This window comes from Oncorhynchus clarkii, chromosome 4 (assembly GCF_045791955.1).
Source record: "Oncorhynchus clarkii lewisi isolate Uvic-CL-2024 chromosome 4, UVic_Ocla_1.0, whole genome shotgun sequence".
Taxonomy (NCBI): Eukaryota; Metazoa; Chordata; class Actinopteri; order Salmoniformes; family Salmonidae; genus Oncorhynchus; species Oncorhynchus clarkii.
Window position 1 is genome coordinate 61,247,460 of NC_092150.1, and position 15,773 is coordinate 61,263,232.

At 43.9% G+C, this 15,773-nt stretch overlaps 1 protein-coding gene across 4 annotated transcripts in view; it reads right to left on the reverse strand.

Moving 5' to 3' along the window:
* LOC139407041 (ephrin type-A receptor 7) overlaps nt 1-15,773 on the reverse strand; it is a 71,799-nt gene that overhangs the window by 32,077 nt on the left and 23,949 nt on the right. For all 4 annotated transcript variants that reach the window (XM_071150345.1, XM_071150343.1, XM_071150341.1 and 1 more), the window contains exon 5: nt 12,276-12,611. In XM_071150345.1, coding sequence (XP_071006446.1) covers nt 12,276-12,611 — 336 coding nt within the window. The remainder of the gene's footprint in view (nt 1-12,275; nt 12,612-15,773) is intronic.

Sequence of the window (15,773 nt, forward strand, 5' to 3'; positions counted from 1 at the left end):
GTGGTCTGTTTGCTGTTGTTTTGTATTCAGTACCTGAACTGCCTGTGGTTAAACTAATTCCCCCAGACCGCAGCTCTCAGGAAAATAACAGATCTCTCAACACAATAGCTGAAATGATTCTACTGCTACACATGCCAGGGAAATAATTCATGGGGGAATTATAAATGTAGTATTTTTTGGTATTCTGGCAATACTAGTAAGTGCATGTGTGACTGTGTGAATATGAATCTGTTCTCACATTTTGACATAGTGCCAGAGCCCAGGGTCCCTATCATTATGAGTTACATTGGCATAATTATTTCATGGTAATTATCCCTCAGAACGTTATTCAGTCACCTGACGAGAGGATATATTTGGTTACTAACTCTTGGACTTTGTAATGACTCTTTCCTCGCCCCTCAATCTCTGACATAAAGCAATATATCGACACTATCAGTGTGGTAGCCTATGGCACTGTAACGGAATTCTTCGTCCTCCTCTGACGAGGAGTGTGAAATGTCGGACCAATGCGCAGCGTGGTATGTGTTCATGATGATTTATTTTACTGAACACAAAGAACAACGTGAAAATAAACGAAAACCCGAAACAGTCCTGTAAGGTGCGTAAAACACTAAAAACAGAAAATAATCACCCACAAAACACAGGTGGGAAAAATATGATTCTCAATCAGAGACAACAAACGACACCTGCCTCTGATTGAGAACCATACCAGGCCAAACACATAAACACAACATAGAAAAAAGAACATAAACTACCCACCCCATCTCACGCCCTGACCATACTAACACAAAGACATAACAAAGGACCTAAGGTCAGAACATGACAGGCACTTTGAATAGAATTACAAGGAAGTCTCTAGTATTGAATGACAAACGTTATGAAAGCTACAAATCAACATTTTACTCAAGGTTGAGAAACGTTTTTTGTCGAGGACAGACCAGCTATATTTATGGAGTCGGATTTTAGTACCCGCAGAAAAGCAGGACAACTTTTTGTAATTGTTCCATTAGCTGCGTAATGTTTTCTGATTTGGGGACCAAAGCGAGACATTTTAATGTCTTTATGATGAAGTTATTGATAGTTGCTTAAAATGACACACCCAAGGAACGGTCCAATGAAACTCGGGCAGATTAATCCGTTTCTCTGGTTGTATGAAAGGAGGAACACGGCCAGCGGAAAGTATTGAAATGTAATAGGGGAATAGAAAGGCTGGCAAAGGTCTTTGAAGTCTGATTAAAGTTTGGAGCTTGGCTAGATACAAAAAAAAAACAATCTTACTCCAAATTTTCTCTCGGGAATTGTATTTTATTTCTCTCAAAGAGAAGGCAGGTGCAGTATGAACACAAGTTTCTTTCACGGGGGGGGGGGGGGTGGGAGACACAACACATTCCCTAATCTAGTACAAATGAAATCGCACTCTGGTCAAATAAAATTCTCAGTCCTCCAACTGGAACTAATCAGTAGTCAATGCCTTGAATCACAATCTCATTGTGTTGCTTCTTAGGGCGTTTCCACACGTGATTCTGAGCTATAGTCCAAATCAGAGTTTGATTATTTGCTACATTGTATTGTTGGTTGGTTTCACATTGCCACAGTTTAAACAAACTAAACTGCCTAGACATAACTTTGTGTCCATGCAAGTCCATTTTGTTTATTGGAGGTAAATGCTCACGTTAAATCCATCTATGGATCTATCATCATGTAGCATCACTTACGTGTCCTAATCGTCATATTACTTTCGCTTTGGTCTTCCAACAACACGCGGGAGGAAAACAACGCAATAGACGCTCTAACTGCGTCGCGCAGTCAACACGATATATTCAGTTATCTTTAACCCCTGTATAGCCCTGGTTTCCTCTAAATCTGTTTCAGAGATATCGAGTTATGATAATGTGTGCATTTAATCAAACGCTCGCAGTCAAACAACAAATAATACTGTTCGAATCGAGTTATTTTCCGTGTGTTTGGTCCGCACCAAGGTTAGGAGCGAACCCCAGTGGGTTGTTTGACGTGCTCCTGATTCTGGACAGAGTGTTCACACCAGTCCAAACTAACCGAACTAAGGGGGCAAACACATTCATATCCATATCCCAAGCACTCACCATTGTGCCTCAATGTGGATTTAGGACAGGCGATGAGGGGTAAGGGGGTTAAGGGAGCGTTTGTAATGCAGATCGATATTCTACACTGAGTAGGACCACCAGCAATGCAGATAGCACAAACACACCACTTTTACACAGATAGTAGATTTTTTTCCCCCCTAACAATGGGCCCAAGGGATAACAAAATTATCTGAAATTGGACTAAGGCGGCTAAATGCTGTGCATATAGGGGGAGTTAGTGACCGAGGATCCCTCAATTGAGAGATCAAGTAAACCTTGTTGATGAAGATGAGCCAGGTGTCACTTCTATCAGCCGTTGTGTATTAGAGGGAAGGATTTGCCATTACAGTAATTGGTCATTTCTGTGCGTTGTGAGACAATAAGGAATAGGCTTAGGCCTAAGTGGGAGGGCTGGACAATCGTTTGCTTTCAGGCCGTTGAGCTTGTCCCGAGCCCCGTTCCCAATTACCCCCACAGCACAGTGACGGACCGAGGCTTTCGCCTCTCTTTGTGTCACGCCGTATGTGTTTCTTTAGCAAATCCAAATCCACTTTGTCGCCAGTTAATTGGCGGACGTTGTCGTATTATTATGTAAATATCAGGAATGTTCACACAATTTAACACAAGCTACCTTTCAGTTATCTGGAGGTGACAAACGAACAGAACTGCCAGTCTGGGAGATCAGCCTCCTCTCACCTGCAAGCAGCATGCTTAGTAAAGCCATTGTGGAGCAGTATACCTTTACAGTATCCACCCATGTGCCAGTTACCTGTAATGTTGTGTCCACAGTGAAACAAGAAGGTCTTGCCAAAGTGTATTAGTCTAGCCACTATGTGAAAGCATTTATTTTTTGGCCACGGCTACTCAGTGGTGCGACAGCGAGGCAATTTGAGAGGAATTCAACACATTTCATTATGTCGGTCTCTGAGGACATCAGCTCCTCCAAGTTTCATTTAAATTGAATTTTTCCTCCGAGAATACTTTTCAGAAAACAATCCCAAAAAACACAATCCTGGCTCTCTTCAAAGAAAAAGATATTGATAACTCCAGTAAGAAATATGGTCGTTTTATATGCATGAGGAACTGTGTGACCTAGAAAGCACTTTTTTTTTTGCCTAAGCTTTAGGCACATCCACACAATCACAACAAACAACAAACACAAAGAATATCAAAAAGACTGAATCTGGTCATGCAAGAATAATGCATCCCCAACACACACTATTGTCTAATGTACTACCTGAAGAAATATCCTGAGACACCACAGAGGGTAATTAAGCCATTTATCAAGCAGTGTTAAGTTGTGAAACCATGTTTTTGGCACCTGAGTATAAAATTATTACATTTCACTGATGCTCAAGGTTAATTAGGCAATTAAATTCCCTACTACATGACTCCCTAGCTAACGGACCCTTCAAAAAAAAGGTTTTCTCTAGATCGTCTTACAGAACTGTCGAAGGACTTCGTTTAAGACAACCAAAGATGACCACAGAGATGACTCCACTCTCTCCTCTGGGCATGGATACTGAAGAAAGGAGGCGGGGAGGAATGTTGGTTTCAAAGCCCACAGAAGGTCACTTCTCGACAGTTAGTCCCAGCTTCTCTCCAGCCCAGATGTGTCCCATCTGCTCCACAACCAGTAACCAACTCTGCGAACTCTGCGGACGCTATAATCTTTTTACTGTTGTTTTTATATCAAATCATTCAAAGCAGCCTAGCAGATGGCTGTCATATATTCCCCGTGCTTTGATAAAAGACAATGTGTTGTTGTTACGGAGCTGCTGGTGTAGTTACGTTGGGGAGGTGAGGGGCTCAGTTAGCACAGCTGAGGAGACTAGCAGCTAGTGAGATGAAACCGAGCCATAGTCGCTGTAAGGCTTTTGAGGCGACAGCTTTGGGGTCAAGAGGTCGACCATAATTACCAGCGGGCCTTTTCAGAGGTGGCAACTGCTGTTTGAAGGTTTCCTGGATTTTTGTTCTTTTTAATTTTTCCTCCCGTTCTGAGCCGAAGTGTTCTTCTGACTCAAACTCATTATTATTTCCAAGTGTGATGATCTGAATAAAGGGTGAAGGGTGAAGCATGGGGTTGAAGACATAATTAGTTCCTCTCACTGCAGGAGACAGTATGCTGATGAGACAATGAAAGAGTGAAACAACAGACCTGTCAATCTGCCCGTATTCTTTTCGTGAGTAATGCTCACAGACACAGAGAAAAGTTTATCTCTCTCTCACTGCTATCAAAATACATTGTTGTGTTATGCAAACATACAAGTTCTGCCAAATCCCTTCCCATAAGACAATCTGTGGTTCTCCCGAAGCTGAACAGAAAAGAAGAAGAAAGTAAGCAAGTAGTTGTTTGAATAGAACGGTTCTCTCTGTATAAAAGCCTTGGTAACAAGTTGAAATAGACTGCAAACGGATATCAAATGTCCTTTAACCTCAGGCTGACCGAGCTGTTTCCCAGTGTGTGGCAGTCTAAGCAGACAGAGTTAAACCTGTCACCCTGAGTGAAACTGTCTGGGTCGTATGAAAGGTATCCCCCGAGTCCACACCCACAGCAGAGCTGGGAAAATACCCTCTGTAAAAGGAACAAACCAAGGTCTTGAGATTGGGGAATGGCTTCGTGGGAGTGTGTGTTTTTTTTTCTTCCTCTCAAGTCTATGGGGATTTGGCAACTATCAGGCACCTATGACATGCATCACTATTTAGGTTTTATTACCAAACTCCTTTAAGTTTTTCGGGCAGGAAATGAAACACTTGAATGGCTATTCTGCAAAGTGCTGGAGCCCTTTCCAGCCAGGGTATCTAGCATGGACGAGCATGTGTTCCATATAAACACAGTGCCTGGGAGTCACAGGTGCATGCTGAGTTTGTGTGTGTGTGTGTGTGCGTGTGTGTACATATAAGAGAAATAGAGAGAGTGTATGAGTGTTTACTGGGGCCTCTCAGTCCCCCCCCCATGGGCAGTAAAGGGAGTAGAGCCTCTGCATAGCATCACAGGCCAGCCTCGGCTTGCTCCACTCACTGCTGAACTGGACTCATCCAAAAGAGCTCCCTGGTCCATCGTAAACACAATTTCTGTTTCAAGCACTTTACCTTAATAAAGTTGTTACAACGTCACTTCCTTCAGCCAAACCTCTATCCTTTGATCCATTTGTCGCCGTGGACGTGTACTGTATGTATACGTGTGTATTGTATACGTACTGTATGTATACTTGTATGTATATTTTTGGATTTGTATTTATTAGGGATCCCCATTAGCTCTTGCCAAGGGAGCAGCTACTCTTCCTGGGGTCCAAACACATCAAGACAGTTACATTGCACATAAAGCAAAACGTAAAACAGTACATCATATAACATCGCAAAACCAACACATATCCGCAACACAAACTGCACAATAAACACCGCAAAAAAAAAACACAATGTACGTGTCTGTAGAGCGTGTGTGTGCGTATGCCTGTGCTGGTACCTGTGTGTGTGTGTGTGTGTGTGTCTCTTCACAGTCCCCCGCTGTTCCATAAGGTGTATTTTTATCTGTTTAATAAAGAATCTGATTCTACTGCTTGCATCAGTTACCTGATGTGGAATAGAGTTCCATGTAGTCATGGCTCTATGTAGTACTGTTAGTACCTCTGGTGGCATGAAGAGACCTCTGGTGGCATGAAGAGACCTCTGGTGGCATGTCTTGTGGGGTATGCATGGGTGTCCGAGATGTGTGCTAGTAGTTTAAACAGACAGCTCGGTGCATTCAGCTTGTCAACACCTCTTACATCTCGAAGGCGCCGGAGGTAATTACACACAAGAGTTTCATACTACTGCCGAGTACATTCTCAACAACTCAGAGGTATACAAAAAGTGTGACGTCATTGAAAACAAAGGGTTGTGCATTGCGAAATCCATTCCTCTGCATAAGAATGAAGGCATTGTCTTCGCGTTTCATTGTTCGCAGGTCATGCTATTATTTATCCCGCTATTTCCACCCAGCCGTGGACTGCTGCCAAGTAGACATTTACTTTGTAAAGACATTCAAAGTAGACATTTACTTTGTAAGGACATTCATTTTACTGAGCTCATAATCTATACTACATGGAATGTTCCTAAATGCCAGTGCTCTTAAACGAATGAGTCATAGAGGAAAAATGTAGATTTCTTGTCCTTGACATAAAAAGTGAACATTTTATGTTGGAACAGTTGAAAACTAGCTAGCTGGCTTAATCTGGCATATGCATGTCAAATGCATGTAAAAAAAAGTATACGAATACGAAGGGTGTAAATGTTCTGGGACAGTGAAGAGTTCAGTTGCTGTTGCTAAGGTAAACAATAGTTAGCCTGGGAAAAAATTTGTGGCCTCAAACTAGTTTGCAGTTTCTCAATAATGAAACTGGTTTCAATCCTGAATTCTGTGGGAAACACTGGCTAGAAGATAAAACTGAATAAGAATCAGCGCTGTAGCCTTTTAACTTTGACAAGATTCCCAGCTGGGCAAAACAACATCATAATCACAAAAGAATTGCAGTTCCCGGCAGTGTTTTCAATCCAGATATCAAATAACATTATTTTCGACAAATGTTCACGCATCACTGCAAACGCAACACGCTTAGACACACACACATAAACACAAAGGAAGTATAGAATGAGAGATTGACAGATACTGCTTTCGTCAACATTATCCCAGCTATGAACAAAAATATTTTTTTCAAATGCTATTTAGTGGACGGTAACAATGTGTTTTTCACAGCTCCTCAACACACTCTGACCGTGTCTGTAAATGTGTCCTTTCCGAGGCAGAGAGAGAGAGAGTGAGAAATGGGTCTGTAATTCTGACAGAGTGCATGGAGCGCTTAAACTCTGTGTGTTCTCAGAGAAAGGGCCCCTCTGCCACTGGGCTGTCCACTGGTGGTGATAGGCACCAAGTCAAGGGGAAAGAGGGAACACTGTGGGGCTACTGTGAGAGAGAGCTCAGTCATGCACGCCAGATTCAGGGGGATTTAGGTGGCTCGTCTGCCAGCAATAAAAGACTGAAACAGGATACTTGGGGAGATTAATTACCTAGATAGGCCACGATAATGCCATTTAAATAGGAAAGTAATTAAAGTGCACCTTCCATCAAAATTATTCATTGCTGACGGATTGGGTGACAGGCAAATCAGGAGGCATTTACAGAAAGCTACAGGTTAAGTGCCGGAGCGCTTGTGCTTCGGGGAGACCACCGCTGTTTTATTGCAGCTGTTGAATCGGACTGCTTTGCCCAGCTCTCATCAAATTACTGCATGTGGAGGGACAGAGCAAAGGGGGGGGGGGGGGGGCTCCCAGGTAACATAAAACCACTGACAAATGCAACAAAGGAGGATCCGCTTAACTTTAAAGTGACACCGGCCGCGATGGTGGTGGTCAGTGGGGAATCCTCCGAATCAAATCCACTCTGTCTAAGGCCACCACGACAGTGTAGGACATTAAAAAGAATCAACCAATGGGCCTTTGTTTCCATAAGTGTTGCTCTCACCAACACATTGAGAAATATCCATTTTGCAGTGATAAAGTGGAGATAAAGTGACCATATATATATTACCGTTCGAGAACCACAGAGTATCAGCTTGCATGGTTGCCCGTTTAAACACGTCTCACTCCCAACATTTACTGTGTTAAAGGGGCAATCAGCAGTTGCTACATCCCTTTTTGGACCTCAATTTAATGACATGTACCCATTGATTCTTGAAGAATATGACTCGCGATCAACTGTCGTACCCCCATCAGAACCCCAGATAAAAGCTTGTTTTACTCCAATGTTTGTAACAAAGAAAATGTAAACAAACACTATACAGCCTCAAAACACAGTTGACACTCTAAGTTCGATATCATGGATGGTCAAAACCTTGCGTCTATAGCTCGGCCAATGAATTTTTCTGACATTTCTCCAGCCCCTTCCCTCGGCTTTGTTAATGTTTCTACTGCTGATTGCCGCTTTAAGGGAGATGAATTATCCCATCACAGCACTAATACTTGTTGCTTTAGACCGTCATACAAATGACTGACAGCAAACGATAACGTAGTCCTGACTATACTAGCAGCCCAACAACTTGTGTTGAAAGGGGGATATTTGCTTCTCACGCAAGGCTAGAGCATAGAGGCTTCTCAGATCAAAGTGAAATGCTTAGCTGACACTCATGCGTGCCACAATGCATTTTTCTCACCAAGTAAAATGGTGGCAAAGGGAATAGCCCGTTGTTCCCTTTGAATGTTTAAATAGGTTTGCACTTCAGGACACTCTGATCTCATTCAAAGTAAATATGAAGTTACACCACAACAGTCCTGAAGGAGATGATCTAAAAATAAACCAGGAAAGCAAGATTGTTTTTCTGAATCCATTAATCTGCAACAATTGATAAAAACATTTTTTTAAAGGCTATCAACGGTGCAATCTATTACAGTTCCAACCATGAAGGAGGATGAAAGGAAGAATAAAAGACAACCCCCGATTTTCATCGCGGTGTAAATCAAACATATCGCTAAGTTATATCCCAATCCCACGCTGACTCATACTAGAGGGCTCTGAACACAAACAGCAACAGTAGACGTTTCTATCGGTATGTAACACGTTCCCTGCTCCTGGCTAATATGAGCAGTCAGCATTAAAATCAATTTCCACAGCTTCCCCCTTTCCCCCTTCAAAGGTGCAATGTGCAGAAATCGCTTCGCCATTTCCTGGTTGTTCATATGACAAAACAAGCAATGTAGTCTATAGTGTAGATCAGTGTTTCTCAAACTCGGTCCTTGGGACCCCAGGGGGTGCAAGTTTTGTTTTTTGGCCTAGCACTACACACCTGATTCAAATAATGAACTCCTCGTTAAGCTTTGATTATTTGAATCAGGTGTGTAGTGCTATGGGAAAAAAAAAAACTGCACCCCATTGGATCCCCAGGACTGAGTTTGAGATACTCTGGTGTAGAGAATACCATATAAACCGCTGTGAAATATCTTTTCAATATTCAAAAATATAGCACTTTCAGCTGTTTGAAGCTGCTATACAAAACCGAAAGTTAAATACGCATAAACTAAACTTGACAACGGGAAGCATAGAAACAGCGCACATAGAACAGATCTACCGCTTCTTAGACTTCAATGAGATGAACCTACAACTCACATTTCTATGTGAATTTGGTCGGTCGACACATTGCAGCTGTAATACATTGTTTACGCCACTTTATGCTCACACCTTAGCAGCATCATCCACTGTTCTGTGGCTGAGTGTCCCGTCACACATAGTGCTCCTATAGCCATTCCCCTTAACCAATTCCAATCATATTTCTACCGTGGTTCTCCACAGGGAATTTTCGGGTTGAGATGTGATGTGTTGAGATGTGATGAGATGACACACTCTCTTGAATAAATATGAATGGTTATTCCATCAGCAGTTCTCACTCACAGGCTTCTGAGAGAACAAAAGTCCTTCTCTACAAGTGTAGCGGCATGAAAGCATCCGGAGTATGGAGGATCTTCGAGGGCAGCTCTCTAGAGTTGTCAAGCGACAATAGTCCCCTGATTGAAATGCACTCTCCGTCTAGCTAGCCTAACTTTTTTTTCCGGAAAAACTCCACCTCGTCAAGATGTGATGACAAATTCATATGAATTCACCTGTGTATGAGGACGTGGTGAGGATGCGAGGGGGAGAGTCGAAGACAAAACAAGATGATGAACTTGCAATGCAACAGTAGTTATTTAAACACACTTGTAGACAGAGCTGGGAGGTAATTTGGTTTCCCTGGGAACAATAAGCACTCAGCACCTTGTGCAGATCCTTGACTCATCCACGGCTGCAGACTGCCTCACAGCCTTACTCCTCACACGTCCTTTGGTATAATTAGGGGAGGTGTGAATTCCTAATCAGATAAATCACCATCTGCATTTTCGCAGTCACCCTGCTCCTCTACTTCTCTCCTCCTCTCCCTCTGTTCTGCTCCTCCTCTCCTCTTCACGGGTTGATTATCCTTCAACAGGAGAGAGAGGCACTACCTGCTCGATGGCCTCTCCTCTCCTCTCTTCAAGACTTTCTCAGGACCACGGCTCACTCTCTCGCTACCTCCATCCCGAGGAACGGTTCATCAATTCTGGATGGTGAGGCGTAAAAGGGTTTATTATTGCAGTCATCCATTATCAATGTGGCCCGACTTGTACATGCTTGCTCGGGAAGGGAGCCATTGTTTTAGGAAGCGCCGACGTTCCAATTAAAAAGCGCTGGAGCGTTCCCTAATGGCCCGGGCACAGGATCCGGACACGATGAAGGCCCAGTGGCCAGTGCTGAAAAGCACCGCAGGACAGGGTTAACGTCTGGGCTGCAACCCGCGCAGCAACACTGATTCTGCTCGCTCTCTCACATGAGGATCTCACTAACAATTTGTGTTGGCACATCATCAAACTGAAGCCAAGCAGTCTGCTACATCCCCAATTGTTCAAATGTGTCATAGTGTATCTAGGCTATAGGGTAACAAAACATCTAATTACACTAAATAGCAGTGAGCATCTCAAACTATGTAATTCTTGCTTCAAATAGTAGCCTAATGCTAGCTTTAAGACGTAAACCTAATTTCTTCCTCATCAAATCCTTCCCTCTATTTCCCACTATTTCTGATGGCTAAATATACCGCAGGGTTAACAGAGCAATTGTCTGTTGTCAACATGCCACGTGTAATTATAAGAGGCTCTGAGGGAGCCATGTGTTAATTGTTTTCCCCATCTTTCCCTGCAGTTCTCCCTCCTTGCAGTGTCCTTGGCAAGGCAACCCCTAGAACCATCCAGCGTGTGTCTCTGTCATGAACCGTGTCACGGAACATACATCATTCCCTACAGTTTAACCCACATTCATGCTGCTGCCTGGCCACAATTATCCATTCTCTTTCTCTCTCTCTCTCTGTCTCTCTCCTCTCTCTCCTTTTGACAGTCTTAGAATGGGGGGGGGGGGGGGGGTTGTTGCGAAATTTGTTCTTCCATTTTGTCTATTTGATATATATTTCTTAGTACACGCAAACAAACAGCACAGTAGAGTATTCTAAACGAGTGCACTCAAAAAATGTCTGAAATAAAACAGATACCGTATGCAGATTCATCTTACTAGGAGAGCATCACAGGACATGGCTGCATGTTCAGGATTGACCCAATTCTTTCAAGGAAAAAAACTCTAAAGAGTTGCAGCTCTTCTGCAGTCATGTATAGGGCTGGGTTGGGGTGAAGTCAAGTCTAAAAAAGACAACATCAACAAGTCTAATTTCAGGTAATCTGAAAGGTGGTTCAAAGTCAAACCTCAACATCTACCACAAGAGCCTCAGTGTGCGCCACACAAGTCCCCGAATTCTCGTAGCTACTGGTTAGCAACATGGTTATGATGATGATATTCCCCAAACACTCTTTACAAGCTACAATGGCTGTGCAACCCTCTTTTAATGACCCTAGTTAGTATTCCCTTTCGACTCCAACTGCGCTTCATGGACGCTTGAGCATGAAAGATAAATCTTGTTTGGTGGATCCATAGAAATAATGAATTTAAGAAAAGGTGGAGTGCTGCCTTCAGTTGGAGTGCGTCACCAAGAAAATACAGCATTTTAATTATGCTAGGTTCCCAGGGGAGCTAGCGACACGCACTGTTTCCGATGGTACAACTCGCAGCAAGCCTTGCTATGCTACTAATGTTTTCCACCGTAGCTCTGACACACATATTAAATGAATCTGGGTGATATGCCAACTGTAAATGCTGTGTATCAGCCTATGGTCATTAATGCCAATGAGGTATGATTAAGGTACTTAGCGTGTTTTCAGTTGAACGGCAGACCGCAGCGCAAAATAGCCATTGGTTTGTATGTGAAATATGCAAACATTTCTATAGTGCATAGGCTAAGTGCAAACGTTTGACATTATTCTGTATCCTAAAAGGGCCAGATCTGTCTCGCTTATCCTGAACATCTAGGAGACCATGAAGTACTGCAAATGAAAACGTGTGTTTCTTTGTAACTTAATCGTGAAGGCAATTCTATACCACACCAGCGGAATATGAAAGTGCAAGGAATTTAGCAATCGTTATTAATTAAAGTGTACAGGGAAGGGTGGATGTTAGGACGTAGGACCGTGTTCTGGAATCTAGCCAAACCCCCAGAATTTGATCTCTCTTGAGCCAATCGGACTCCTTACTTGCTTGACTGGTGGCGATGCTGACTGCGGCGAACAGCCTCTGGGTGCGGCTGAGGTCAGATACCCCGTTGACTGCCTCAACCTCGAAGGTGTAGTTGGCGTGGGCCAGCAGGTCCACCACGCTCACGTAGGTGTCCACTAATCCCGCCTGCTGGGGGGAGTATCCCACGTTCCCCCCGCACGCTACGCACTCCTCGGGCTCCCAGCTGCAGCGCCGGCACATAATCCTGTAGGTCACGTCGTTGCGACCGCCCGTGTCGGCCGGCGGGCTCCACTCCAGGCTGACCGTGGTCTGGTTGATGTTGTAGACCAGGTTCTGTGGCGCCGAGGGAGGTCCTGTCAGGGCGGGAGGCAGACAAAGAGGGAGAGGAGGGAAGGAAGGAAGGAGGAAGAGGAGGGAGAGTTAAATAATGGAGGGCCAGGGAGGGAAAGTGACAGCCGACTGGGTGTGCGTACTGACTGGATATGCGGTTCACTGTTCTGCTCTGTTCTCTCAGACTGACTGGCACGGGACATGCCAGCTCTGACCCTTTGGGCCACACTGACACGCAATTATAATAGAGCTCAAATCTAAAAAGAAAAACTAGTGCAGGTAGGTAGAGAGGAAGTCAAACACCAGCAAAGCCAAGGTCAATGAGGAGTAGGCTGCGAAACTGAGACAACGCATGGGGACAATTACAAGGCATAACGACTGCATTCCTACCACTCTGATTTGATGCGGGTACATGCTAAGTATGAATGCGAACGTGTTACGTATCGCTCATTTGTCATGTCAACTGTGGAATGGTATTGCCTTTCGAGTGTGCTTAGCACTGTTAAAGAACAGGTACCTGTTTAAAGGAGTGAATGGTTCATGCGAGGTGAAGACAGGTCCTTTTTGGATACCCATTCTGTTCATTCGATAACCATGCATTCACAAGTCACCAATTGTCGTTAACGTTCAAACGTGGAATATATCAGAAATGTAACATTGGCAGGAATATCCAGTTGAAATGATTGAGATGTCATTCCATTGTAGAACTATTTATCCTGAACAGGGGATCAGAGGGAGGCAGATACGAGGCATTATTAGCTCTCCCTCAGTCCTCCCCAATATACAATTATCCCAGTGTGAGACAAAGGGTTTCCTTTCCAATGAATCGCAGAGACAAGACACTTAAAGTTGATGTTTTTGAAAAATAGCCCCGGAATTTACAAGTGAGATTAAATCTTGAGTTATCGCCCCACAATAGCCTCTATATAGAATATCACTGGAAGCACACTACCCTCGTGTTCAATAAATTATCCATCCTTCACTAGAACATAAACCATTGTCCTCTGAACAATAGCAAAGAATTACCCTCTTCTCATAAAAACAATGATTTACAAATTGCTGCTTTATTCACTCAAATTCAAGCCCTTGTTTTTTATGACCCAGATGTTTATATACTGTAGGCCTCCAATTAAGTGATCGTTTTATGTCCCTTTTAATGCACTATAGATTATGACTTGTATTCCTTGTTCATGGGCGTTTTTAGAAGCATCTTTCATTTTCTCTGTGAAATACTAAACGACTCCATTTTCATCCAAATCCAAAGAGCTTCTCACCACATTTATTTAGACAAAAGTCTTTACAAATTGGTAATACTTATGCATAGAGCGAAAACTATAATTGTCTGAGTCATTATTTATATTATTTATTTAACCTTTATTTAACAAGGCAAGTCAGTTAAGAACAAATTCTTATTTTACAATGTCGGTCTACCCCGGCCAAACCCTCCCCTAACCCGGATGATGCTGGGCCAATTGTGCACCGCCCTATGGGACTCCGGATCACGCCAGTTGTGGTAGAGCCCAGGATCGAACAAGGGTCTGTAGTGACACCTCTAGCACTGAGATGCAGTGCCTTTGTGCCACTCAGGAGCCCAATATTGCACATTAGGTTATTTTCCTAATTCCTCCCATTAAGAAGAATGAGGCAGGCAGAACAGAGCAATCCATATTCACGGCTACAGAGGGAAATGATGAGATGGAGCCAGTGATACTCTGGGCTCTGGAGATGAAAGAGACACATGTGGCAGCTGAAGAGGAGAGGCGGCACGACTCTCTAGCTAGAGCCAAGGCACGACTTCAGCACTGTCACCTACACTGGACCCGGGCTCATAAAGGACTAGTTCACTATTTTACAACTTGACGTTAGACAGTTTCTCACCCTGGAAGTCGTCTATGGGCCAGGAGTAATGTAATCCAGGGTTCAGTCTTCTTTAAACAGCCACTACAAATGTCCGCTAGCCTTAGCCACCACAAGCTAACAATCAATGGAAGCGATGGGGGCATGTGTTACTTAAAGGTGATCTGGCAACAAGAACTAAAATGTACATGCTCACATGCCACCATCACTCCCATTCCTTATTAGCTTGTGGTGGCTAAAGTTAGTAGTGGCTGTTTAAAGAGAACTGAACCATGGATTACAGTTTCTCCTGGCCCATAGACGACTTCCAGGGTGAGGAACCAGCTAACATCAAGTTGTAAAATAGTGAACTAGTCCTTTAATCCTCTTCAGGGACAAAGAGCGAGAGTCACACACATACACGCACACGCACATGCACGCAAAAACACACGCGCAGGCACACACTCATCTCTCAGGCGTTTGTTTGTACTGCATTACCATGGTCACGGTTACCAACAGACAATAGCTTGTTTTATTTACTCAGCCACTCTCATTGAGTCTCAGGTGACAAAGATCAGGGCAGTGATTTCAGAGATAACAGCTGGAGGAGGATATTGAATTAGAATGAATTTGAGTGGTCTGTGTTTTGGTCTTGTTTTGCGGACATGGAATACAGTGAGTGCTTCCCTTCGCTGTCCTAGACTAGACATAGTGCTTCCTGTTCCCTGGGTTGGCTTTGTTCCCCCGCCACCACACAGTTCTCTCCCTGCCTCTGTAAGGTGAGGTGACACTGTCCTCCCCGTCTTACCTGCAGCTAGGAGAGGCGACATCCTGAGCCTCTGCCGTCTGTCTGCTGATCCTCGTAGCTCAAGGGCTTGCCGCCCTCGCTCTCTCTCTCTCTTTTTCCGTCTCTCACTCCTCTCCTTTCGGTGTCTTATCTCTTTACGTTTTCTCCTCTCACCCCCTCCTCCCGGTGAAGTTTCATTTCACGGATTAGCCTTCCATAGCCCTCACAGTCTGAGACGTCTCAATCACAAGCTTCTTCCTTCCAACGCCGCAGTGTGTGTGTGTGTGTGTGTGTGTGTGTGTGTGTGTGTGTGTGTGTGTGTGTGTGTGTGTGTGTGTGTGTGTGTGTGTGTGTGTGTGTGCGTGTGTGTGTGCGTGTGTGCGTGTGTGGGTGGGTGGGTGAATGTGTCCTGTCACCTCCTTCTTATAGCGTAATACAGCTGATTCTCCAGACACTGGGTGAACCTGTGATATTGCTGATGAATAACCACCTCTGACAGCACATTCACTCGTTAACCAAATCGAATGGACCTTTTTAACTGAATGATATGGCATAAACCAAG